This window comes from Aythya fuligula, chromosome 3 (assembly GCF_009819795.1).
Source record: "Aythya fuligula isolate bAytFul2 chromosome 3, bAytFul2.pri, whole genome shotgun sequence".
Taxonomy (NCBI): Eukaryota; Metazoa; Chordata; class Aves; order Anseriformes; family Anatidae; genus Aythya; species Aythya fuligula.
Window position 1 is genome coordinate 103111447 of NC_045561.1, and position 27993 is coordinate 103139439.

At 46.2% G+C, this 27993-nt stretch overlaps 1 protein-coding gene across 1 annotated transcript; it reads right to left on the minus strand.

The window, feature by feature from the left end:
• Positions 1 to 1171: 1171 nt before the first annotated feature.
• On the minus strand, positions 1172 to 27993 carry ADAM17 (ADAM metallopeptidase domain 17). Its single transcript, XM_032184494.1, has 19 exons — positions 27885 to 27993; positions 20009 to 20141; positions 18376 to 18509; positions 17353 to 17441; positions 15197 to 15365; positions 14426 to 14556; positions 12931 to 13020; positions 11718 to 11831; positions 11052 to 11196; positions 10386 to 10474; positions 8324 to 8476; positions 7668 to 7867; positions 7288 to 7391; positions 6537 to 6671; positions 5802 to 5932; positions 5070 to 5148; positions 4260 to 4348; positions 3657 to 3713; positions 1172 to 2517 (listed from the first exon to the last, which is right to left on the minus strand). The coding sequence occupies exons 1-19, from the start codon at positions 27991 to 27993 to the stop codon at positions 2158 to 2160; spliced, it is 2511 nt and encodes an 836-aa protein (XP_032040385.1). The 3' UTR covers positions 1172 to 2157.

Below are 27993 nucleotides of genomic sequence, written 5' to 3' on the forward strand. Positions count from 1 at the left end.
CGTTAAGAACTGAGGCACTGGCCAGGACCTGGCACCTACGTTATGAATGGGCTTGCAGCTGGTTATTCTTCATGTCTCTGGAGGCAGCCCAGAAGCACGTTGGCTGCATTTGTAAATGTTTATGAAGATTAAACTGGCTTGGCTGCTGCAGTGATTTCCTGCAATAAAGGCTGGCTATGGAGTGGCAGGGCTCCCTGTGGAAGCTGTCGTCTCCCTTTAGCTGTACAGAACAAACCGAGTTCAGTTTCTGAAACCCTGATCAGACGAGGGATGGGTTACAGGAGTTCAGAGGTGAAATGATTTCAGATCGATTTCAGGTGTAGCAGCCCCTGCAGGACACCCCGAGGCACTCAGCACCCGGCTGCTGGGAGCCTGAGCCCCAACCCACACCTCCAAGCCCTTTTAGGTCCCAGTTTTACAGCTAAAGATCTTTCAGAAAGGACATCACAAAACCAGCTCTTGTTTAATTGGCTTTTTTTTTTTCTTTTAATATAAAAAGCTTTTATTGTATTGGGAATTAAATTAACTAACTCCGCACACGTGTGCTTCTCCTGGAATCAAAAAAAAACAACAAAAACCAACAAAGGCAAACCAAACAAACCAAAACCAGTACACAAAACAGGAGCTAGCCAGGTAGGAATACCGTAAGGCACACGTTCAAGTATTAGTGTAACAAGATCCTGGGCTGGGAAGGCAGAGACTCGGGCAACTCTCTCAGCACAGCTTTGGTTACTTCCCATCACGTTTAAAAACACAACGGCTTTCCCCCACTGTGGTTCCTTCGTGGCTGAGCACAGGTTTGTAACAGTTAAAATGGGGCTGCTGTCGTTCACGTCTCAGGTCAGTTTGATTCATTCATTATTCTGGGAGAAAGCAGGCGGAATTAAATGCTTCCTTGCTGTGGTGATAGCTGCTCTGCGGCTCCCCTGTGTCAGTCCAGCTGCTGCCAGGCTAAAACATCGCTCAGCTCCCAGCCCACAGCCCCCCCGGTACAGAGCTCCAACCTTCTGCGCAGGTACGCCGAATTAGAGGGCACCACCAGGTACCTACTCCTAGCATCGCATCGCAGCGCCTGCGTGGGAACTGGAATTCCTAACACCTCCTCAGTACGTGCCCTAGGAGTTTCATCAAAAAAAAAACCAACAAAAAACAAAAAACACAAAAAGCTTTGTTAAAGTCACAATTGTTTTTAAACAACCGTGCTCCTGCAGTGGAGTGTGGCATTTTCTCGTTTCTTTAGCAGTAGGGGCTTCCAAAGGCCACATAAACCCTGAAAGAGGAGGCGCAGCTCTTTGAACAGCTCGACGGTGGTACCTATTGCAAAATAACCCTCAGCGAAACATTTCTGCACTGAAATGACTGTAAACAATTCGCTGGAACAGTTCCCATCTGCATAAATGATTTCTCCACTTACACTTCTTCCTTTTCACCACCACCTGCAGCACACACAGCTCCTGCTGTAGGAAAACCATCTCCCTGCCACAAAAACACCAGGCAAGGCAACCTCACAGTGAGAGGCAGAAGAGTTTCACACTAGAGGAGCTCTTCCGTGCACTGAATAAGGTTTAACCACCACTATGAGCCATTTTGTTTTTGTTTAAAGCCGTATGGAAAACTTCTGGATTCGGATTGTGCATCTCAATTAGATGCCGTTAAGCCATGACTGCTTCCTTACTCTCTGTTTGTTCTCCAGGCACCTGTAATGTTTAGATGCGCCAACGAGCTGTTCCGTCAGGAACGTGCTGCAGTGTTTTGTTTTGTTTAAAAAGCCCCTTAATTTCGGCTGTCAGTGCCATCAGACTACAAAACATTAAATTATATAAAAAAAAAAAACACACGGCCGATATACACAATATCCAGGAGGATATTTGGGTTTGCACCACAGGTTGAAGGAAATGTTAGAGGTCAAGAAACCAGAAAAAACAAATCCAAAAAAAAAGCTTTCAAAAACAAGCCACTTTTAGTTTGGATTCTCGCTTTTTAAAAAGATATAATGCTCTCAGAAACGTAACGTAAGGAAGGTCATACACATGACCAGCATCTGCAGTAGGTCACTTCCTTATTTCCCCCCGCTCCCTCACAAAAATATATATCCATATAGATCCGTATTTATAGCAGTGAAATGGTTTCAGATCCCGCCGGGCGGGCAGCGGGGCGCTAGCACTCCGTCTCCTTGCTGTCCACCCGGTTCTGGCGCTGCAGCTTGAAGGACGCCGCCTTCTCGCTCCTGGTGACGGGGTGCTCCGTCAAGTCCTCGAAAGATTTGGCGGCCGAGCTGCTGTTGGGGAAAGGGTCCTTCTCGAAGGCGTCCTCGTCGACGTGGGAGTCGGTGCTGGGGTCCTCCTGGATGGTGTCCATGCGCTGGTGGTCCTGCTTGGGCGCCGCCGCCGCCGGTGGCACCGCGGCCAGGGGCTGCAGGGGCTGCAGGGGCTGGTGCCGGCTGCTCGCCTGCGCCGCCGGGAAGGGCTTCACGATGCGCACGGAGGCCGAGTCCAGGCTGCTCAGCATCTCCACGTTCTGCAAGGGGGAGAAGCAAACGGCTGCTAGCTCAGGATTCATTCAATTTGTTCAACTGTTGATTCCTGCTTCTGTCTGAGCGTGGATTGGGAAATACCCGGAGATTTCCAGGCGTGAAAAATCGCTACAGACCTTAGCAAATGCTAACAACGGGTAAGGGAATGGACAAGGGAGTGCCATGAAAAGTAGGGTAAAACGTTCAGATGCTAACTAGTGTGTTTCTGAGCTGCTCAGTACTCAGCAGGTCCAAGAGAAGCTGGGTTTCTCTGTTAAACCTGTTACTGGTGCAAGGAGCCCACTGAGTACAGCTGCAGCCTACAGCCAGATCTGCTTCTGGAGCGTGTTCTTGCCTGGATCCAAGTGCACAGATCCAAGGTGACTTCTATGGCATAAGAGGAATTATGAGGGACCTGAGGACTCGAGCTAACATCACCTCTGGTTACACGCACGTAGCTTACAGGGGCAATTTGCCTCATAAGCCTGGCTCCAGGATGCTTCTTCCAGCAGCTGAGGAGCTCTGCAAGGCTCCTTTCCCCCTCCCATTACGAAAATGACATAAAATGACATCTCCTTAACGCTGCCACAGTTATTAATAAAAATCGAGCTGTCAAAGCACCAGACAGGATGCCCAAAAATCTCTGCCAGAAGACGCCTCGAGCTGGACTGTAATTAAAATTTATCTCTGCGCTTTTCTGCTCTTCCCCTCTCCCAAATCAGCCTCTGCACTGCGAGACGTGTCACCACCTGCCACGTGATGGGTCCTTGCACCAATTTTTCTATAAGTAAGTGGAAAGCCTCAGCACGCCCCGCTGCTAAAGGCCCCGCAGCAGAGACACCACGTGCTGCAGAGATTTTTCTGCTTTGCTGAGCTTTGCTGGGAGCAAGCACCCTGCAGTGGGAGCTGAGTGACCCGTGCCGGCGGCTTCCTGCCTCGGGGGCTGTGGTTGGGGTGAGGAAGCTGCCTTGTCACCAAGGTCAAGGCCCAGCTCTCACAGGAAGGAAACACCAGACCTGCCACACCGCGGTGCTCGGTACATCAAACACCAGCTGGGGCAGGAAAGCAGAGTTTCCCTCAAATCGGTGTGTCTGGCCCCAGCTGGAGGCAGGGGCTGCAGGAACGCGTTCAGGCAGCGACTTACACTGGGGCAGAACAGAGACTTGGTGTTCTCCTCGTACTGCTTGTCCAATTTCTTGTCCTGTTGGGAAATAAACACAAAGTAAACCAAAGCACACACACACACAGTTAATTTCCCAGATGCAAACAATGCCCCTGTCCCCGTTTCCCTACAGGGACACAGCGGGGTTGGGGCTTTTTTCCCCCTTCCTTCCCATCCGCCCCCCGTGCTGAGCTCACGGGGCAGCAATCCTCTGCCCTAACCCCACGCCACGTGCCCACGTTCGCAGTCACTGTGACCTTTCTCTCTTCACCCGTGCACTCAACCAACACCACTTCCTGCCCCGGGTGTCCCCACAAATTGTGGGCTAGAGAAAACTTTGATGCAAGTCATCAGAATGATGCTTGGGCAGAAAAAATCTGCCTAAGGGAGAACAGGAACGGCTCCAGGAGACAGCTGGAGCACGGGGCTGCTAGAGCCTGGCAGAAATTAGCAGGGAAGCTCCCTCTGAGCTTTCCTAAAAGCCTCCCCTCTCCTCCTCCCGCAGACATTTGCCATTCACGAGAGGAAGGGCGCTCTCCTACAGCTCAGTTCGATAGAGCAGTCATCTCCAGGCAGCTCACTCACCACGCAGTGCACAAGGATGCTGAGAGGAATCCAGAAGAGCAAGGAGAAGACGAGCACCGAGCCCACTATATTGTCTGCGAGGAACTTCCCTGGGAAATCAGTTCAAATCCATCAGTGACTGAGCAAAGAGCATTTCCTGACTGTACACACAAGTTCCCTTTCCTCTGCAAGCCAGCTCATGGGATTTCTCAGGTACAACACAGGCTGCAGGACCAGCCCAGCATAATGCAATTAGTTTTTTTTTTTGTTTGTTTGTTTTGGTTTTTTTTTTGCCTTTTTTAAGCATATTTGATATAATTTTCTAAGAAAATTATTATTTGGGACCAAGGAGGCACACGTACCCTCACCAGCCAGTGGCTCAGGCACGCAGCTGGAGGTGGTTTTATTAAACAAGAAATGAAGTTCTCCTTTCCCAGCCTGCTGACATTTAAATCCCACCAGGGCCTACTTTACCTCTGCTGTGCTGCAGCGAGCTGACCCCTAACAAGGCCGCTATTTCCTTTCCTCTCATTGCCCTACTTACTGGTTCTTAGACAAGAAGCTCGCTGGAAGGGCTGCCGCCTCTTTCACAAGCTTGGAAGATGAGTAGGAAAGAATGGAGAGGAAAAATGCAAAATGCTCCCAGCCCTTCAGCCTCAAAGGCAAGACCAGTGTTATCTTACGCAGAAATACATCTGGATTTCAGAAGCACAGCTACAAACTACCCTGGCGTACAGGCGAGCAAAACCAGCCAGCTAACTAACCCCCCCTGTGGTTTCGAGCTTCGTGTCAGGAACTGAAAACCCCAAAGGCTGTGGTTACACATCTCACCAAAGGTATTGATACTGAGCTGGTCTATGAAATCCCAAAACCGTTCGATCACGTCCTGTACTTGCTTCTCACATTTGCCCTGCAAAAGTTAAATAAATAAATAAATAAATAAATAAATAAATAAATAAATAAATAAATAAATAAATAAATAAAAGTCATCTGAGGCTATGTAAGCATTAACTACTTGCTTCCTGGAGGGGGAGGAAGAGGCAAAGATTGCAATGAAATAAAAACTGCATGGACACAGAAGCACTTCACACACATTCTGAATAGATTTACTCATTCACAGCTTCACTGCTCCATTTTTATTGCCTCTCTTTTGCCTCCCATGGTAGGGGACACAAAGCTGAGGTTTCTGGAGAGGTTTAAGGACTGGAAGCCTAAGTTCCTACTTCCCACACCAAAAAGGTTGCAGCTCTCAGGCACTGTTGGATACAGACAGGCTTCCAGATCTGGCCGTGCTGATTTAAAGGCAGCAGAGCTTCAGCCCTGCAGCAGAAGGGCTGCGGTACGCCCTCCAAAATTCACGCCTGCCAACACCCAGCTCAGCTCAGCTCAGCCAAGGGGCCTGCAGGCTGCGGCCGGAACCGGCCACCGAGACAGCGCCAGCCAGATCTTCGTCAGATTGCTTCATTTTAGTCAAAATTAATTGGGCTGACGTGCACGGCTGCAGTAGCAAGCACTGCTAACCCAGCTGAGCTCTTTGTCACACTGCCACGCAGGAGCACTTACGTTGGTGTCGCAGAAGCCCACGGTACAGGGCTTGCCCTTGCGCAGGAAGAGGAACTGGTCGTTGGCGTCAACGTACGGGACGCAGCGGTCCTGCTCGTCGCGGCAGCACACCTTGCAGGAGTTGTCCGTCTCTGTAAGAAACCCACAGGCTCCGTCATCAGCCCAAAAAACCCCAAACCGGGCAGATGTCCCCGGGCTGGCCACGTTCCTGCCCAGCTTTCCCATGGGGAGGGCAGGAACAGGCAAGGCACCCAGTTTTGGGCACCCCAATGCCCAACTGAAGCAGATGCCCCGTTTGGGTTATTGGGGGACACAGCAGGACCAAGCTCTGCCAGCTGATGCCCCAACACCGCAGGAATTAACTGCAGGTGAAGCGATTCCACTTGTTGGAGGTCACATCTGTCCAGAAGTCATTTGGCAACGCCTTACGATCAGAGGACAGCCCAGATTCTCCCTCCTGCCTGGCTGAGGAAGAGGAGGGTGGGAGCACCCTCTCCTTGAAGCAGGGTGCCGGCCGTACGTCTCATTCAAAATCCTCAACCCAGGCCTCCAGAGGACAGGAGGACATTTACGTTTTCCAAACAAAAAAGGAATTTTCCAAGCAGAAAACGCCAGCCCTGGAAAACCAACAGCTTAAACACCAGATTTTTTTTGTCCAGAAACCTGAGAGGGCCCCTAAATTCGACTCCCCAAGGGGCTCAACCCGAGGAGCAGAGCCGGGACCCTTTGACCCACCGTTGCAGGCACAGGAGCGGAGGTTCTTCTCCCTCTCGCAGAAGGGGACGCACTCCCCGTCCTTGCACTTCCCCATGTCCACGCAGACCGTGTCATCCGGGGCGTTCCCCGGGGGAGGGCACTCGCTGCTGTTCCCTGCAGGTGGGGGCAACAACGGCAGGGTTAGAGCAAAGGGCAGAGCACCTCAGGGTGCGAGAGAAAAGGGGAAAAGAGAGAGAAAAAGCAAAATCCAGACTCATCCCAGGGAGAACTCCAATAGCTTTCTCTTAGCTTTCAGCAACTCGGGCATTTGGGGCACTCTGGAGACCAAGAAGACCCTGGAGGCCCCATCAGTGAAGCACCAGCAGCCCTGCCTTGTCGTCTCGCCTCCAGAAAAGATTACGAGGAGGAAGGAAACCAGTGGGGAAGTGAAGCAGAGCCGCCATAGAAAGGGTGGAATCACTGCAAGGTTCAGCTCATTCCCATCCCCTCCCCGTGACTTGCCCTGTTCTTTTTGTCTTGAAGGGGAAGAAAAGGAGGAGGGGGGGAGAAGGAATCACCATTCTCCATGTTCTCCTGGGCAGAAACTCACCAAACAGCTCCTGAACTACAATGAAACTCATTATGGGGCGATTTCGTGATGCTCAACTGCTCTCTAAAATTAGTTGTCCCGGACGAACAAAGGGCGCTAGTCTGGGAGCTGACCTAACAGGACGCTGAGCCCGGAGCACTTGGCTACAGCTGGCGTAGGGGAGGCAGAAGCATGTCCTACCCGTGCAGAAAGACTCTCCTTTACAAGTGGCATTTATGGCTTCTTGGCATTTCTTCTGCGCGCTTTCGAACTGGCAGCCTTTGCAGCAGGGGCTGTTCCGATCGCTGGGGAAACATCAACATGAAAGGAAGAAATATTGAGCAACTTTTTTTTTTTTTTGTTTTCCAAAGAAGTACGGGCATGACAAAGTTTTACTACTGTATTGTGTGCTCTCTTTATCCTTCACTAATGCAGGAGTGCCCTCAGCACAACCACACGCATTAAAATTGAGGGAATTTCTTGCTTAACAGGAGTTTAGTGAGATTTATCTCCTGCAGCAGGGTGCAGAGCCGATCTGTTCTCTCCCCGTGCACCAGAAGCTGCAGCTCCTTTCCCCTCACCTGCACTTGGCGCCGTCCTTCAGCTTGCAGTCCGCAGAGCAGCAGGGATCAGCCTGCTGGTGCAGGAGGCCGGGATCACACTCCTCCCCCTCGTCCACCCTGGAGTTCCCGCAGACTTTGTTGTTGCGCTCCTTGAAGCACTCCTGGGCCTTGATCTCAATGGTCCTATGGATGGATTTTTTGCTGCAGCTTGAGAACATCTGGAGAGTCACGAGGGGAAAGAGCAGCACTGAGGAGTGAACCTTGCTGTCAACAAGTGCATCTCAGACAGTCCTGGCCTCCTCACACCTCCAAATTCTGGTGTCTCGGGAAGCAATGATCCCTCCATGCTGACATTTTGAGAGCTTGGAACGATTTTAAGGTAAGAAAATCACCTGGCTGATGACTTGCTTTCAGGAGCATTTGGCCACAGCTGATTGCAAACAATTGATTGCAAACACTACTGGGACACGCTGTGAACTCCAGCGAAACTCAGAAAGCAAAGCTCATCTTGCAGAGAACCCAGCTGCATACAAACATCTTTTCTTTTTATGCCTGATCTGTTTATTCCCATCTGTTTCAGCCTAGAAGAATCATTAGCTAAACAGTCTTTCTGTGCAAAGGATCACTGATCACGTTGGAGAAGTGTGTGTGGAAGCAAAATTATGCAGCTTTACCTTATTGTTTTCATGATCTCCGCTGACAGCAATGGGATACATGACGTATTTCCCTCCCTGGTCTTCAGTGGGGGCACACTCTGGCAGACTGTCAGGATCGTGCTCTGCTCCGAAGTTATGTCCAAGCTCGTGCGTCGTAACCAGGTCAGCCTCCTTTTTTGAAGAGCAAAAATAATGATTGCTGAAAATAATCAGTCTGAGCAGGACAGAAGAGGCGATCCCAGCTACTTCCAAGCCACCTACAACTCTCAGATATGCTTAGATGGAAAAGCAATTTCTCCATTATCATTTTTTTTAGAGGTGGGGAACTAAAGGCAAGTAAAATTACGGCCTGATTCCAAAAGCACATTCCAGGACTAGGTCTGACTGCTAGAGCACTGTTAGAGGCAAAGTGCTGTCCTGGAATACCAGTTCTGTTTTGTTTTCAACGCAAAGCAGATACTCAAAGTATCTAGATCTGATTTTAAAAGGCATAAATAGAAAGTTCAAACCAAAAACCAGTCCAAACACACACCAGCTACCACGATTCGTCAATCTCTTGCTCCAACTGATCTTGCCATTAGAATTATTCCTTCTAAATGGACGATTACATTCAGGCTGCTGAATAAGCTCCTCTTTTGCACGACTCCTAGGAAAGGCATCCACAAACGCAGCCCAACGGGGGTGAATTCCCAACATTTTTACACGGCAGGACTCCTGCCGAGGACCCCAAATGAGTGCCTCTCTGCACGGCCTCGACCAGCAGGTGGTGTCGAGCTCTCAAGGCGACAACCACAAAGAAAAGGAGCACAGAAATAAAAGTTAACCACAGGGAGACTGAGTGGTTCACAACAGAGAAGTAAGTTGGGTGAGGAAACGGCCGTTTCTGCTCTCTTCAAGCACGGGAAGGACTACAGCGCGTTGCATTTGGGGGAGGGTTTTAAGCAAAATTTTTTTCTTCCTTTTTAAACCTGATCAGACGCTGTGCAAAAACCCTCCCTGTGAAAAGAGCCCGTGCGCACCTACTGCTGCATCCAAGCTTCGTGCCTCCTGCTGGGAAGACGTCAAACTCCAGCTCCTTTGTCAGCCAAGACAGGGCTCCAGCTTGGAGACTGAGCAGCAAATGCAAATAGCGTGGCAACAGCTCAGAGCTCTTTGTCAACATCCCTCAAACACAAAGCTGCACTGTCTTCTTTTTTCCTAGCTTCTTGACAGCTTCTGTGCCAAGTTTTAGCCCACTCACCAATTATGAATTCCATTTATAATCAGGCTACAGCGATGCACAGCTGAGAAATCAGCAGAAAGGAAACGTCCAACTACAAAAATGTGGGAGCTGCACATGCAGGCACTGCTCTGGTGTCTTTACAAGAGAAACAAATCCCACGTTCAGGCCTTTCTGTCTTTACCGCCTCGTTAGTGATGGAAAAACTCCAGATAGCATCAGTTTCCATCAGTATTAGCACTAATAAGCCCTGCCTACTCTACAGTTCTCTGCCCTATTCATACAGACACACAAAAATCAGGTAGAGGAACTCCAGTAGAAGGTCCAAACTAACCTCCTACTTTGCCTGCACTACTTTCACTGTTCTACCCTGCACGTAGAACAGGCCCAGCATTTCTATCTTCCATCTGCATGCTGTAGATGCATACAACAGCACAGACATGTTTTGCTTTCTTTCAATCAGCAGACTAATTGTATACTTGCTGTAAGTCTACCTGCTGTGTAATATTTCTTGTCTCGTTTGAAAATATTTTTTTGTTTTAAGTAAAATACATTTAATTTTAGGATATCAAAATCCTGTTTGTAGTTGGGTAACTACGTCTCCTATTAGACACTGGCTACATTTCCCCATCCCTGCTCTCAGTCAATTCAGTCTTCAGTTGCACTCAGCCCTGACTCTCCTTGTCAAGAAGGACAAAAAAAAAAAAAAGATACGGTCTCTGTGACCTAGATCCTTGTCCCCTGGGACTGGACTCAGTCTGAAAGCCAGCAGCTTGCTTCTGACAGCACAGAAGCTTGTCACAATCCCGGAAAACACCAACAAACACGTATGTACTGTACTCCAAACGTTCATTCTCTTACCTTCGTGAGGATGGTTTTCCCATAGTTCTTGGTGCTGGTTAAGCCACTGTTCAGATAGATGTCTTTCTTTGCAATCTGACTGTAATAAGCTAGAGAGGTGAGAAAGAAACAAATCAAATTGACAAGCGTTTTTCTCAGTTTCAATTTTTTTTCCCCTTTCTCTTTCTTGGAAGTGGCTGTGGGACTATTCCTTGTTTGACAAAATGAACAGCTTTATTGTTCTCAGACTCACCAGTCAGCCTCTTGCCAGTTTTTTTTTTCCTTGTTCTTTTTTTTTTTTTTTTTTTTTTCCCAGTGGGAGCTCTTTAAAGCACAGCACAAACAGCTCATGTATTGCAGTAAAGGGGATAATACAAGAAATTTCCAAGACAACAGCATCTGCCATTCCAGAACTGTTGCAAGATGCTCCCAAAGTGGAACTTCGTCTAGCCAGCCTGCGGTGGCTTTAACAAAGCTTGTTCAATCCAGATAGCCTCGTGACTTTTCTTCCCTCCCTTCTTTTTCCAGCTCCAGCCAAGAAAATGGCCATCTATTCTATCTAAAAGAGCCACTAGAGACTATGCAAATAACATGTCATGATCCCTGAAAGCTAGAAGAGGATTAAATATAAGTTAACAAAAAGTAGGTTTCTACCCACAATTGGAAAGGAAGAAAAGGAAGTCTTGCCTTTAGGACAAATGCCACCGTGGCTGTTAGGTCTGGGAGAGCCAACATAAGCCAGTCCAAGCGTTCCCATATCAAAATCTTGATACGTGAAAAGATGAGCAAGGCACACGTGAGCTGCTTTCTCAGCGATATCAAAGCTAAATTGCTTTAAAGGAAAAAAAACAAACAGTGAGATCTCTGTAAAACACTTTATGGTGCATATCAGATATCTATAAACATGAACATTTATCTAATGAGGCAGGCACCTTCTGGTTAAGTTAGGAAAAAGCAGCTGTTCATCTGTCCTACAAACGTGAAGGCAGTTAAATTGAATACCCAAGCACCTTGTATGCATTTCTTTACGTAACTTGTCTATTCGTTTCCCCTTTTTCACATAGAGGGGAAAACCAACTACGCTCATTTGATGCAGGTCACAAGGCAGTCTCAGGGCCAGATGTCCCAGCACTGCCTTTTTTGACTCAAGCAACACATTAATTCCAGTTGGTGTGTGCTCCATAATCACACAAAGAACCCCCTTACCATGGGCTATGGGGCACATCAGCTAGTTTGACTTTGTGCAGTATCTACCCAGCATGTGAAGGAACTAACAGAGTTGCATCCGTGACTACAGAGCAGCTGTGTGAGTAATTCTCTGTGAGGGACAATTTTTCAAGGGTTACTACCTACCTCTAGCAGCATTTTCACATCCCAGGCATCCTTCTTATCATCAGGGTAACTTTTTGCCATGTTGTAATGCTTCTGTCCGGGTTGCACTTGATTTGGTTCATTGTGGATGATAATCTACATTTTAAAAAGGGTGACAACAACAGCAACAACAGCAAAAAATTTTGGTCAATTTTATAACTACGGAAAAGTTTTCAATGCAATTTTAAATATCTCAATAGAGATCTGCAAGCAGAAAAAAATCAGACTCAGCATGCTCCCAATGTTAAGTTTCCAGCCTCTGCTATTTAAGATACACTGCATAAGCCACTACAGCTGCCATTTTAGAACAACAAAAGTTGTCACTGAGATATTGTGCTTTGAGATGCACATTAAATCAAAATCAACACAAAAACAAATAAACTCAACAAATACAAGCAGGATTTACATCATTTACATCTAGTATAAATAATCCCAAAGCACCACAGAGTTCTAGTTAACCAAAACATACTTTAAAGGATCGCTGCTTTCCTCGTAGCCTGGAATTAGCGCATCCATGTAGCTTTCCCTCTCCAGTCCCCACCAATTCTCTCCTTCCTTGTTCCTGGAGAGCCTTGCCCAGAAAAAGGGCAGCTAGCTTGTACCATGAGAGTCTCCGTGTGCCACATGACAGTTTTTGCAGAACTTAAAGCAGATGGACTCATTTTTAATGCACTTTGCCAAATTTCTATGTGCTAACTTCCAGGAGCCATCATATAAATTGAAGCCATTACATCCTCTACATCCAGCTGCATCTATCTTCTACACTATCACGATATTACGCTGTTTAAGTGCAGTCAATAAAGCTCTTCAAGCAGGATTTGTGTTTTTTCCATCTGTGTTTGAGAGCTAAGCATTAGCCAAAGACAGAAACATTAAGTATATGTCTAAAGAATATGTCTGACAGAAACAAAAACGGCTCACGTTCAGGAAAGAAGCACCTCTGAATTGAAATTACATATAGAAAGATGCTCCTTGAGAATTCCCATCTCAAAAGCTGCAAGGAACTAAGAATGGACATGCTGTGTCAAATCATCAACACCACCAAGAAGAAAAGTACTTTTGGATGCAGTTAATAATGCAAGATTTGGTTATTTTAGCTCTAATCCAGATAAAAAAAAATCAGAAACCCTGACATTTAAAATATGTTCTTGTGCTTTCAGTTGGAAACCCTTTGCACAGCTCAGTGAATTCCTACCTGCTCTATCTGGATGCCATAGCCTTTGAAGGCCCCGTTGTCCCAGGAAGTATTTCGGTAGATGTCATCTACTCTGTCTATCAACTCAATCTATGCAGGAAAGAAAAAACAAGTTATTTAGTTCTGAGCTTTTGTGTACGGAAGTTCAAGATGCCCAGAGAAGCTGCAATGTATTTATCTCAAAAACACTCGCTTCAAATTAAAATTGAACCTCATAAAACACAACAGACGTATTCACTGATCCAAAACCAACAGCGCTTGGATCCAGTGAGTATTATCAAATATCCCTGAAAATTTTCCGTCGTAAAAAAGCAGCACAAACTTTGCTACTTATCACTTTCATCTGTGTAGTGGAAGAGATAATGTTAAGAACAAGACATCTTGGGAAACACTGTCCATTTCGCAGTTTTCCAAGTTTCTTTGAGGGGAAGGGCAGAGGGAACTGTTTTTACTGCTTTCTTTTAGCACTACACTTAACTGACCCCAGGGCTTTCTTCCCTCTCCCAGACAGTAAACTATTATTTTTCTCATTACGGTCCAAGTACAAGGTTCTAGAAAGTCTGTCGTCAGTGTTCACAATCAATAGCTCCCTTTTCGAGCTGCTCTTGTCTTCTTAAAAATCACCTTCTCCTAAATATAGACCATCAAAATTGCTCAGAATGAAAAATGACATTCACAGACACTCAGTAATAGCTTGCACTTGGTTTTTCCAATCACCGTCCTGTTTACAGCACACATCAACCCCGAGAGCACAACGGTAGGTGAGCCTGGAAGAATCGTATGTCAGACGCTGAGATAATCACATCTCCGAAAACAGATGAATTAAGGCTCTGTTACCTGGGGAATGTAAACATTTCTGGGGACAGAAAGGTCAAAAAGCCAGCAAAGATGGAACAGAGTGATTAGCATGTCAAAAACTCAGGCTCAGAAAGAGGCTCTTGAGAAAGAACATATCTCCAAGAGTGGTTTCACTTGTTTTCATCTCCAGTCCCCAAACCCATACTCTATTTCTGCTGTGGGGCTGTAGGCAGGTGTTCTATTTCATAACCCCACTTCCAACCAAACTAGCTGTCCTCTGAGCCTATTTCTAATTTTATTGTTCTGGACAGAGAATCCTGGAAGAAGTTAAAGTAGTATACAAGTTGTTTTTGGCTCCCATGCGAACTTTAAATGTGTTTGGACCATTTATACCCAAATTCAAAGTCTAGGAGATTGTAGAAAATGAAAAAAAAAAAGTCTTTTTTTAGTTTTTAGGGAGAAAATAGGATAGCTGCAAGTAGTATGCAAAGGGAAGGGATTTGAAACTTAAGACTATTTGACTACAGTATCACTACTGCAGAATATTTTAAAGCATGAATTAGCACCTCCCAAGATAAAAAACACACAAGCATGATGTAAATACACCTGCTGTAGAAAAGCAGTATAAGCAGTTATAACTATGAACCATTTTTTCCCCATTTACTCCAACAAATTGTAACAGGGTGTATTTACTTACCAAATAGTTTATGGTAGTGCTCTCTTCCCCCCGGCCCATGTACTTGAAGAAACGATGATCTGCCACTACCAACATCTTGCACGTGTTTTTGGAGCTCTCTGGGATGGCTCTTTTCTTCCGGGAGACGCTTGCTAATGTGAATGTTTAAATACAAATAAATAATGTTTAAATACAAATAAACAAACACTCAATGAGCTGTCTATGGCTTGTTTTGTTTTGGAAGGAGTGGGAAGGGCAGAACTCTTCAGTTTTGTCTTCATAACAGTCCTCAAACTTGTTCTAAGGAGAGGAACGTGTAGTAAGGAAATTGAATTATTCAACAGATTTACCTGCAAAGTTTTTATGGTTGTCACCTGAGTCCTAACTCTCTTGCTCCTGTCCCCAGTCATTACCCCCATTCCTGCTGATGCAGTAGAAAATAGAGGAAAGAGGGATTCACAGCTCTCAAAAACTCATCATAGCTCAAGCTGGATTCGTGGAGTGGCCACAGAAGCCAAACAGCTCCCAGGGAACGGAAGAATTAAGTTGTTTGAACATTCACCTTAAAAAGCCTACCTACACTAGTGACAAGTTCCTTCCTTTCATCATTTTGGGTTTAGCTGGATGTGGGGCAGGGAAGAAGGCATGAAAACAAGTGCTGCTTTTTTCCTCCAATGACTTTAAAGAGTTAAACTACATGGGACAACACAAATTATTGCCTAGGTTGTGATCTTACTTGCCTACCCAGACAGAATTCAAGCTTTCCAAGGTTCTACTCTCCCAGATGCTCACCTTCATTTTGCTTGCTATCTTCCAGTCCTTTTGGCAACAGCTCTTCTTCGTTCAGCTTTAAATAACCACACACTTTGGGGGACTGCAATCGTGAGAAGTCTTTAATATCTTCAGATCTGTAGACCAGCAGTCTTTCATCTTGCTCATTATCTATAAATCTCCACAGTGGCTGACAGCACAAGAGCAGCAGAAATGCAGGTAGTTAGGAACACAGTGAAAGTAAAACATATATTTATATATATACACGTGGCCAAATCTCCACAGCTGTGTGTGTACACATACACACATAAATCGGACTACAATGTTTTAATGCCTATAAATAAGTTTAGCAACAGAAGTACACTCCCAAGGAAGTCAGCTGAATTCAACCATTTATGCTACACGGGCATCCAAAGACCTAAGGATGTCTTAACAGAGCAGCAGCAGCCATCTGATAAAGCCATCAAAGAGAATTTTTTGTTCCCTCCAGAATAAAAGCAATCTGAGGAGGCATCTCGAGCTCCTCTGTTCCCTCCAGTGCAGTTCTAGGACTGGCACAGCTCAGGAGGAGTTATCTGGAACACGCCAGCAAATGTGCTGACTGGAGGCACAAGTTATCTTCTAAGATAAGAGATGATCCATAAGTGTGCACCACAACACCACCGGACCAGACTGTTCAACATTCCTAAGTCACTTACAAGTGAGTGAAAAATCCTCAAAAAATCAAAGAAAACCTCAAAATCCCAATAAAAGCAAATGATTTCATAGCAATTGCATACAGAACATCGTTTCTTTCTAGTGCCACATCCCTACTATTATCTCGAAGTAACATCTACAGCACCCCCACCACACGCAGCCCACCCAGAGGCAGTTTTTTGGGCAAGGCCGAGCAGCCCAGACTCCAAGACTCCCCTGCAGACTACTTGGCTCTTGGTCTCCCCTGGGCTTTAGGCAGCGCTCTCTGAACTTCAAACAACTCTTTCTTTGTGATAGTTAACTATTAATTTCAGCTCACAGCAATAAGGCCTTGAAACACAAAGACTGTGCCAGGCCAGCAGCCACACTCATCTGTGGTGTAGAACTGAGGGCAAATACCCCATATCTTAGGGTAAGGCAGGAGGGCATTAGGGATTTACATGAAGGCCCAGCTTTTCCAAACAGGGAGGGCCTTGAAGTAAAGGAAGGCTACAATGGTGCATCCTTGTCCTTATATTACCTGCTGGGAACGTCCTCTGGCACCTACTGACTCTGACCACACACAGGCATGATCTCAGGGTGGTTAGGGGCCAAAGCTGACCCCGTGTGCTGGGTTTACGTGGCGAGGTTTTTGTTAGCAGGGGGCTGCAAGGGTGGCTTCTGTGAGAAGAACCCACAGGCCACATTAGAAGAATCTGAGGCCACATTATTCTTGGACCACAAACACTAAAACTGCTTTCAATCACAAACAGCTTCTACATGCTCTCGGTGCAAAGCACAAGTAGAGTGGTTTGGGGATTCCAGTCACATTTTTGTACCAGTAGGACCGGGTTTCTCAGGCTTACCTCTAATTCTGAACGTCTTCTGGTTTGGAGACAATTGCAATACCCATCTAACACTTAGCCATAATTACTGTTATTGAGCCATTCTAATACAGCTTGTGCCTGGGAATGAACTGCTCTGAACAAGTCATTAGGATAGTCTTTAATTTATTTATTGAATTTTTTTTTTTAAACCAATAGTTTAAAACAACACAATGAAAACGGGGAAAAATGAGTGAGCATGGGAAAAAAGGCAGATTTTTTAAACAAAGCTCAAAGAATGGGAAAAAATCCAAGACCTAGCAAAGGCAAAACTTCAGAAAGCTCAAACCTCAACTCTGCTCACAAGCCTGCATTGTTTGTTGTTCTGAAGGAAGTGATCACCACTAATTACTAACGTTATCCATCCCTGTTTTGAAAAGGCCGATCTCCTCCCCGATACATCTAAAATATGCAAATGTGACAGAACGGCACTCACTAATAAAAGTCAACACAAAGCCAAATTGGTTTCACATGTTTCTGCCACCTCCCTATTCACCACAAAACAACCACCACCACCAAGCCTAAATTGAGCTACAGAGGTGTCACTGTGACTAGCTGGAAACACCCACAGGAGAAAGAGCTGATTGTCTGAACGTTGCTGTCAACAGTAAGGCATACCTCAATATTGTATTCTTCTCCATCAGTATTGATCCTTACTGTAAAGTCTTCATCCCCAATATGTGCCACAACCTTGGAATTATGCTCCCCTTCAAAGATTAAAAAAACAAATCAGCTCTATTTGCATGCGTTCCTACAAAGACAACAATTTGTTTGTTTGTTTTTTATATTTCAAGGCAAATTAACCTCCTCAGTCTCTGGAGAACACTACAATGAGCAGTTTAAAAAAATAAAAAAAGGGAACCAGCACTCTCTCTTCAGCCTTAACTTCCCAATGGTCATAAGCATTAAGTCTTGGATTTAACTGCTAATTTTCAGGTAGTGTGATGGCTCTGGGGATTAATAAAAGGACACAGAATATTCCTGCCAACATAAGCAGCCTGGATCCTACCCCTATCAGCCAGCAATTTCACGGCGTCAGCCTGCATTCCAGTGGAAGAGGCTTTCACCACATCACAAGGGCGACATAAAAATCAAAACAACTTAGCGGAAGTATTAATGGCAGACTAAAGTGGAGCAAGACACCCCTTCCTTCCAGAAAAGAATCCCATTTATCCCATAATAACCCCCAAAGAATCCCATTAAAGTAGTTTAATATAATGATCTGGGCACCACTGCATCACCACTACCTGGGTTTTGCATTCTGTGACAAGAAGTATTGAAACCCCAGATTCCAGACGGAATTAAAGCCATTATTATCATCTTCAAAAAATGAAAAATAAAATCACAAGCTGCTGCGTGGGCAAATTTTATCCTCATGCTCTGCCAAACTACATAGAGGAGCCCAATCTTAGGAGCTTGCTGCAATAGATTAAAAACAAAAACAAAAAAACAGCAAAGCAACAACAAAAAAAAATCAACAAAAAACACCACCAGAAAAAAAGGAGTGGCATGAGAATAAGAATAAATTCTCCTTATTTATCCTAACCATATTTGATGAAATGAATGCACTATACCATTTACTTTGGCCAAGGGCCCAGCTGTGCGTTCTCAGCACTGACACACAGCCGAGTCCATACTAACCAACGACGTGTCCAGTGAAAAAGTCTTGCCATTGAACACGGTACTCCTTTTCCTTGCCTTCGCCATCCACAATTAACGCTTGAAATTTTTCTGAAAAGTGTTCAGCAGTTGCAGTTAAGTATAATTTAAAGTGCCTGTAAAAGAATTTACTTTCATTTATTCTTAAGCAAACTACACACACGAGAGAAACAGAAACAGCTTCCATTTTACTGAAGGTCCAGAAGAAGTTAGAAAGCATTAACTGTGATAAGCAAACTACAAAAGCATGTAGTATGTAATTCATAACTGTACATTTTTAGTACTTCATGGAGGATTTTTAAAGTGTTAAATATGTTAAACAGATCCACAAGAGTCATGGTTTGCTCACGAAGCACCTTCTCCATATGCATTCAAGCAAAACCAGACACTGCTAACGTATCTGACCTAAAGGCAATCAGACCAGGGAATCTGTTCACCTGGTTTCAGTTAAATTATCTTAAAGCTCTCGTTTTCTTACAGAATATGGTCAGAAACCAGAAGCAGAAATCTGAACTCTGTAGATTTTTGTGTGTCCCAAAATCTCAAGGCTATTGCAAAGAAAGAGTGGAGACCAACTCAGGGAAGGATCCACGCTGGCTCTTGCCTTCTGTGGTCTGTGGGTCAAAGATTTTTGGTACATCCCTCTGTAATTATTCTGCAATCAGCACTGGCAGCATTGCAAACTATTTGGTGCAGGAGAACCTCATCATGAAGTCAGGGTGCATGAGGCAGGGCAAGACAGGGACAACCAGACAACATCTGACCCTGCTAACCTTTTATAATTGCTACTTAAAAATTAACCCCCAGCATTTAGAGACAAAAAAACATAAATACAACTTTCACGACAGCTGCAGTTGTAGGGGACGGCTGGAGGAAGGCTCATGAGAACAAAGTAGACAAAAGATCTCAGTGGAACAAAGCCGACCTACACTTGTTAACACAAGATGTTCTTCTCACCTCCCTCCCCCCATTTCAAATTCACAATTTCAGCACTCAGATACCCGTAAGGGATTTTTATAAGACTGAACAGCATCTCTAAAACTTTGATGCCTGCTTTCTTCACCACACTTCTCCCCATTTTCCGAGTGCTTGTAATTCCTATTTTGTTAAAATAGGAGTGTTTTAATCAAATGCAGAATTTACACACAGTAGGAACGGGATTAAACCTCTGGGTGGGGGGAATATCTCTCAGGGAACATGGCACGCACCCTCCCCAAATTGAAGGCAGAGATTTTCAAGAACCAGAGGACAGTCAAACATGACAGCGTTGCCAAGATGAAGTAAAAGCAGAATCTGTCCCAATAAATGGAAATAACCTACACGAAACTAAGCCTAAGAAAAAGATCTAAGATTAAAAAAAAATAAGAAAAAAGCAAGAGAAGTCTTAGATGAATGGCATTTCAACAAACAGAGTGATACAATGGAACCTGATATAGTTTTGTGTTTCCTCTCAGTCTCTCTGAAGTCACTCCACAGCCATGCAGTTCAGTAACTTAAAAAGAAGTGGCCAGTCATGGCAGAAAACACAGTAACTATGTCTGAGTTTGGAATTGTGTATTGTTCATCACCAACTGAAGGAAATGTTACGCTATTTCACTGCTGATGATTTAATTACCTTTGCAGGGCTGAGAAACTTAAGAGCCTCTCTATGTGTGTCTCTGGCTGGAGGTCTCTCTTCCTCAGCGAGTGCTGCTGGATGCTGGACTGAGAAAGGATGTCGTAGTCTGAGAGCATGGATTCAACCGTGGCTGGAAAAACAACAGAGAAAGCGTTGGAGTTTCAAGATCCTTCAGAAAATGCACACATAATATGGCAAAATTGAGCCTCCTGTAGCAGGATCACAGTGGGCTCCAATTTTAGGAAAGCCACTGCACATTTCTGTAAAGATGCATTTCGCGCAGTCAGGTAGAAATCACAGCGTGAATCAAGACGCGATCAGAGATGGAGAAACAGAAATTATTTCACTCCTTACAGCAGTTTTAGAGCAGCTAAGCTGTCTTTTTTACTGCTATGGCTGTGCAGAGCTGACGTCCTCCCTGGCAAACTCCTGGAAACCACGTTGGGGAGAACATTTCCCATTGCTCCGGGATGAACAGCTTTCCTACCTCGCCTGCTGCTCCCCACTAATTTAAAATAGTTTAATTTTTACCAGGTTCACTGCAGGTCATGGCTGCAGTTATTACCTTTCTGTCCAACAGCAGCCAGAAAATGGATGGCTGCATAGCTTAATTCATCAGAAACTACCAGGCAGGCACCTTGTAGGGAGCATCTCCAGCCCCTTACCATCACATAGACTCCTCTGATTTCCCTTCTAAGAACACGAAAACCCCTTCAGAGGCTGGCTTGTACCACCCAGCCACGTCACCTCACGCGTTTATTGGATTTGAAAGACACTCATTGCCATCACTTAACACCAAATCAGAGAATATCAAGGGTGGAAGGCACCTAGAGCCCAAAAGAGCTTCTAGGAGCAGGAGTACCACTGAAGCCCTGGCCAGCACAAGCATCTCACTTCGTATTTCACGAGGAGGTCGGCGGGGAGAACAAACCATCAGCGTGTGCCTGCTCGTGCACGCTGCAAGGGGGGAGCTGAACAAAACAAGAAGCTCCTTACACCCCTCTCAGCCCTACACGGGGCCACCCCAGCACAGGCACATCCTCCCCAGCCACCAGCCTGCTGACAGCGAGGCCAGACACCTGCGTTTTGGTGCCCCAGAAGCCGCAAGGCAGCAGTTCCCAGGCTGCCCCGGCGCGAGCCGCCCCTCCCCTGCCGCTCAGCAGCACAGGAAGGGCAGCGTGGTTGCAGTTTCCTGATTTCTGTTTACAGCCCTTGCAGGTCGAGAGCACCTGCAGTTGATCGCCAAGCTTTGGGGACTGTATGCAACAGCAAGTTTCCACCACCTCCCTCTGCGGCGTGGTTTTCCATCCTACGTGCCCAGCGCCTTCATCGCCTGCTCACTGCTTCACTGCAGGGAGAAAATACCTTAATAAAAAAAGCAAGTATCTCTTTTCTTTAAAAAAGCACGAGGTTTCACACTGCTTTCCACCCCTGCGTGCAAAGCACAGCCCCAAAACAGGGGAAAGTCACGCCAAAAAAGGGGCTTTTCCCAAACCACTTTCCTGCGGTTCCTTCCCTTCCGTCCCCTCCTAGATCCCCGCATTCCTCTCTTTTTGGAGGACACCTCAATTTTATCCTGATATCCCCAATGCTTATTCATTTTTTATTATTATCTTGTGATAGCCAGCCTTCAGCTTATGATATCTTCTCTCTACCCACTGACGGCACTCAGAAGCTGGGAAAGAAATTTGGTGACAAAGATGATAATCCCAAATCCGCAGCTGGGGATTCCCCTGCTCACAACTCTGAACTCACCTTTTTTTTGCACTTCATTTTAAGGCTAGAAGTCCACTACCCCCAGGCTTTGCAATTTCACCCAGGAAAGTCTCTTTTTTTGGGCAATTACGGGCCATCGTGCATTGCATCAGACTCCTCCACCAGCTCAAGAATGTGCTGGGCAACAGCTCAGCGGGGCTGGAAGCCACCACATATTTGTTAAAGAGGAGGAGGTTCCTCTCCAAGTGTTCAGCCACCAATCCAAATACCAATGGCATCTTCCTCCAGCCACCCTGGCTCTCATAAGCGTTCTTCTGAACTGCATTCTTCATTCAAAGGTTAAGCTTTTAGAGAAACATCAAGCTTTAAAGCAGAAGACGCGATTGATATCCTTAAAATCCTCCTCACAGTTACCTGATGATGGAAAATAGCTCTGGTTAAAAATGTAAGATCCAACAATATTTTAAGATGTTTCCTTCAGGAATTAAAAGTGACCACAAGAGGATCAGAGGAGTCTGGAGCACTGATTATGGGTATTGCTTCTCCAACCATCCCCAAAGGAATAAAACCAGAAATAAATCTGGTGCGAAAAGGCAGAGGGATGGGAAGTTTGGCCCACAGAGTAGTCCTGGGACAAGCACAGCGAGCACACTTGGAGGATTTTGCTGCGTGGCTCACATCAGAGGTGCCTCCAAGCCTGAAAAAAGGGCTTGAGCCTGTATTTTGTGCCACCTGACTGACTTCCAATGGGTATCAAGCACTCAAAAGCTGGTCGGCAGCTCACGAATAACTCTTCTGATCCAGCTGGGCAACGACTGAATGGCCGAAGGGCTCCACGGTCTTCGTTAAACCATCCAGCTATTCCTCTGTCCACCAAAGCACAGCAACCAAACAGAGCCACCTCAGCTCCAACTCACAGCCTAATCCGGACCAAAAAACGCAGCCTGGAGCCTTTCCGACCTCAACCACCCGAGCTGGAACAAGGCTCCACGCCTGGTGGCAGAGCTGCCCTTGTGCTTGCGGTGACAGCGGGTCAGGAGGTGATGCTGCCGTGCCTGAATATCTCCAGGAGCCTTCTCTTAGTCACCAGCACGGCGCAGACGAAGCCTCGGGGTACGGTTACGTGCTGGGAGGGAAGGCATGTGGCAGCCTCGCGGTGTGCTCTGCCTGCAGCTTCAAACTCCTGCACACCCCTGAGGCTCGCAGAGGTGCCCAGCGGGGGATGCCATGGAAAAGCCAGCGAGCTACAACCCCCCTCTAGCTCATTTCAGGATAAACTTACTCACTTTACACTGCCTCGAAGCTTTTTCCTTGGGTAAAAAATCTGTAATAAATATCCATAACTGTGCAAATTTGATTCAGAAGCCACACAGATCGTTAAACTGCTGTTTCTGGTTATTCTGCATGCAGCTGAACGCCCCTGATGGCTTCCACGTGTTACCTCAACCACCACCAACCTGGGCGTTGTTCTCCTTCACCGAGCACATCTTAACTGGGGACAGCATTTGTTGTTTGATCTGCTTGGTTTAGTAACTCCATCTGTCTTACCTGAGAAAGCAGAGAGCACTTTTTGGAGGAGAAAAAAAAAAATACTGCTCAAATATTGGTGTTTCAAAAATAAGGAAGGTCCCTGGACTAACGTCCTCACACTCAAAGTGAAACAAGGGCAATGCAGCCGCCCCGTCTTAAACCAGAACAGCATCATGTGATGTGATGCTCCAAAAAAAAAAAAACAGCCCCAAAAAATCCCACTGCTTTCGTACATCCTGCAGACACGAAGAGCCAAGTCACAGGATGCAGCCTTCTCTGGAAAGAGATCATTTGTCTGCCCCTCCCCAAACTGTCTCACTATTGAATTTAGCCACTCCACGCCACAAAATCCTGCTGTTTCCCCCCCAAAAAAGATGAGTTTGAGTGGAGCTGATTCTAGGTAGAGCCTAGTTACTGTCTGGGCTACCCGGGTGAGACCAAGCTGCTTCTCCCTGCCTGGCTGTGTTGCTTCTCCTTTGGGATATGACTTGGCACTTGCGCTGATGGGGCCTTCCAAAATTCACATCGCTAGTAGTGAGGGGCAGAGCTTGGCAGCTTCAGCAGCAGTCTGAAAGATGAAAAATGAGATCCAGGAATGCAAGGATGCCACGTACTTGTTCAACGCTGCATTCATTGTGGATCAAAACTGAGGAGGCAGCTGCTATGGGTTCCTCTCTGCAAGATCTGCCTTCTCTCGCCCCTCAATCCACGAGCAATGTAGGGTAAAAATGTGAGGTTCAAGGAGAAAAAACAACACCAACAACTAGTGCATATCAACAGCTGCACAGGAAGACAAGGCCAGATAATGGGAACGGAGATTAGGGCATGAATCACACCAACATGGGCTAAAAAGTGGACAAGCTGCAGGCTGACCAGCAGCACGGTCACATACCTGCGAGGATGACAGCCAGCAGAACCACTGGGGTTGCAGAAAATCCCCCAAACGAGCAAGCTGGACAGTAGCACATGAATCCTGTAAGATCCCTATGAAAGGACGGCCCTTGATTGATCTGGGAAAGGGGCAAACTCCTGCAGTTTATTACGATCTGGTCGGTAATAGATTGATTAAATCAACCTGTTTATAGCAGATGTTAAATATAAACTTTTATCTCAGATATAAATCTCTACCGACTACTAAATGCATAATTAAATCCTGGTGTAACTTTAAGAGTTCAGTCAGGAGAACTCTGTGCCGAGCTGGCTGCGTGTCCCTTCTCAGCCCTTCTAACCTCAGAGCAGAAAGCCATGCTGGGGTTTCTGCACACACACAAAGTTCCCGAGTAGCAGGAGAGTGAAATTGAGATGAGTTACTGCTGCTGTCAGCCACTGAGGTGAACAGCAGACTGTATTTTTATTACTTGGCCTGTAGTGCTGCCTGGGGAAACCACTGCATCCAGAAATGCCTGCAGTGACTCTGAAATAATCCCACAGCACCCTGGGCTGGCACCACACGCTGCAACACCCTGCTGTTTGGCTTCATGCTCTCGGATTCTCCTCCACGTGCTGCGCTGAGACACACACCCGAACTTCAGCTTCAGGACACAAACTGCTAAGCTGGCTCCATCCGAAATAGCTGTCTAGCTTGAAAGGGTATTAAAATAGGGTAAGAAATGTTACCTGCCCCAGATAGTAACAGCTGCATTTCTTTCAGTTCCCTGCTTAATTTGTTTTTCCCTCTCCTTTGTCCTTGCTGAAAAAGTATGAACTTTCCAAGAGACGAGCAAGTTCTTAACCATAAAATGGCAATCCTTGAAACTTCATTAAACAGACTGCTGGTCAGAAATCTCAATTATTTCAGCCCAGAAAACTCAACCTCTGTGATTAAACAGAACAAATCAGAAGGTATGTTAGAAGATATCTTAGAAGGCTGAGCTGTGGATAAGATTAGGAAGACAGAACTCCAGCAAAAGATGAACGTAAAACCACAGGAAAGGAGGAAAAAAGATTTCAAAGTGCAGCTCGTCAAAGACATAAAGCTAATAATGGCAATAGCTTTTATTATAATGAAAAGAAGCAACCCAGATAAATAATCAAAGGGGCCTGTAAAAGAACTAAACTGCAAAGATGACCCCAAGAACGGATGCTAAAGGCCAGTACCAAAGGAATAATTCACCTCTGCATTCACCACAGAAGAGACTAAGGTTTCCCAAAAGCTTGTCTTGACAGGATGAATCTAAAGAACTGCCTCCAGTTAAAGACTCAAGAAAAGGGGCTTTAGAATAAACCAATAAAATTACCAATAAGTCAACAGAACATGAATGTATTAACCCAAGAATTATAAAGCACTTTTTCAGATGAAACTGGTCAACTCCTAATGCTGCTCCTGGTGGACTGAAAGGTGTAAGAGCAGCACCAACTTCCAGAAGCCTCCAGGTACCACACAGGGGCTTAATCATAAATCCACTCACCTGCCCTGCCACATTGGTAATAACAGCAGCAAAGTGTGAATGACTTGACTTGTGGCTAAAGAAGATAGTAGAGAACTGTCTGTCTTCCTCTTCATGGAATCAGTGCCTGTTTATTTGCTGTCTGAAAGGATGAAGTGTGTGGATAAGTAATATTATTAATCAAGCATACCTGGATTTTAACAAATTTTAGACAAGCTCCCTCACAAAATGCTTCTATAGATTTAATTTACTGAATGAGACAACAACAAAATCCTTCAAGAAAATCAGTGTGGAGCAAGTGTGAAAAAACCCACAAGAAAAAAAAATCCTCACTATGTTTCTGACAAGCATTTCAGCATGGTTGAAAAAAAATTATCTTGGAGTGATGATTCAACAGCAAGCAGAGAGGCCAGAAAATTACTCAGAAAGAAAACAAAGTCAAAAGCATTCATCACTACGCTTCATCACTGTAAATCCATGGTAGCTTTGTATCATGAATACTACCTGCAGTCCGAGTCATGTATCTCAAATAAATAAAAACCCAGCACAAACAGAAGGTGCACACACAAAGGTAACAAAGACCAATTAAGTCATGAACTTTTTCCTCATACTAAGAATTATTACACAGACCGAGATTTTCCCACTTGAAAGAAGAGCGTGAAGGAAATGAGTAATTGTGCTCCACATTCACCACTGTTGGCAACAGAAACCACAGAAACAGACAATGTTCGGAAACAAATGGAAGAAAGGAGTTTTTCCTCTATGCATTACTTAATAAAATTGATAAGTTCTTAGTCCAGACGCGGTGGTGCAGAGGCCAAAAATACAAAAGGCATCAGACAAAGCTCACAGAAGTTCACAGCAAGTGGGTCCTTTAGAAGGCTCGAAATCTGATGGCCCAAGATGCAAACTCTGCTTGAAGAAATCCCTAGACCTGCCTGCAGTTGAAGGGATAAGCTGCATTTGTTGTGTTTCTGTTGCACTTCCTGGAACATCCACTGCTTCCTACCCCTACCTGCTTCCTGCAGTGACTAATTGCTGTGGCCTGCACAGAACAAAAAGTCAACCTGAGGTGGGGGAGAGTGGGACCGAGGTACAGCCTGGATGACTGACACGATATCTGTCAAAGAGAGTTGAACAAAGAGAGGGGACTTGAAGCAGTCACTGTGGGCAGCACCACCTGGAGACATCACATCTGACGGGGTAACAAGCAACCGCTGCCTCTCACAAACACATCTGCCAGTTCAGAGAGACTTTTGCTCATCAGACAGAAGTTTGCAACTCAAAATAAATGCTCAGGTGCAAAAGTAAGGTTACAGAAATAAAATAGGAAGACTATGTTCAGCTTTCTGGAAGTCACATCCAGCTCCGACAGCTTCCGTCTCTCTCTGCAATGGTGACACTTCAACCAGAGCTACGAAGAGCAGTCTTTTACATGATCATCCTGCTCTAGCATAACACAGACTCCTGCAAGGAAAGCTCTTTAGCAGACCACCAGCATGAAGATAACACGGTCATCACCTCCTCAAAGAGGCTGACAGGCCTCAAGCACCACGCATCAGTGACACCTTCAGCTATGGAACAGTGCAGCCAGCAGGAGCAGGGAGGTGATCATCCCCCTCAACTATGCTCTGGTGGGGCTGCACTTTGAGTGCTGTGGTCAGTTTTGGGCCCCTCACTACAAGAAGGACATCGAGGGACTGGAACGTGTCCAGAGAAGGGCTATGAAGCTGGTGAAGGGCCTGGAGCACAAGTCCTGCGAGGAGCGGCTGAGGGAGCTGGGGGCATTTGGTCTGGAGAAGAAGAGGCTCAGGGCAGACCTCATTGCTCTCTGCAACTGCCTGAAAGGAAGGGGTGGGGAGCTGGGGGTCGGCCTCTGCTCACAGGTAACCAGTGATAGGACCAGAGGGAATGGCCTCAAGTTGTGTCAGGGGAGGTTCAGGTTGGAAATGAGGAGACATTTCTGCTCAGGAAGAGTGGTCAGGTTGGGATAGGTGACACGGGGAGGCGGTGGCGTCCCCGTCCCTGGGGGTGCTCAGGGAGAGGCTGGGCGCGGTGCCTGGGGACACGGAGCAGCGGTGACACCGGTGGTCGGAGCAAGCGATCTGGAGACCCCCTCCATGCTCAACGCCCCTGCTGTGCACAGCCCCTCACGCTGTGCGCCTGACGGGTCCCGCACCCCCCCCCCGACCCCAACCCCGACCCCGACCCCGACCCCGCGGTCCCGCCCCTCCCCTTACCGTAGCGCTGCCTCTGCGGAGGGCGCCCCAGCGCCTGCAGCTCGCCCGTTGCCCCCAGCAGCAGCAGCAGCAGGGCAGGGAGCAGCCCCAGCCGCAGGCGGAGCCCCAT

What these genes read in the sequence shown, in the direction of transcription:
- ADAM17 (XM_032184494.1), bottom strand. Translation starts at nt 27,993, where the DNA reads ATGGGGCTCCGCCTGCGGCTGGGGCTGCTCCCTGCCCTGCTGCTGCTG. An exon ending in AGATAGCAAGCAAAATGAAG is followed by an intron (nt 14,557 to 15,196) that starts GTGAGCATCTGG and finishes CATTCACATTAG; the next exon opens with CAAGCGTCTCCCGGAAGAAA. An exon ending in GGAAAACCATCCTCACGAAG is followed by an intron (nt 8,477 to 10,385) that starts GTAAGAGAATGA and finishes TCTTCAAAAAAG; the next exon opens with GAGGCTGACCTGGTTACGAC.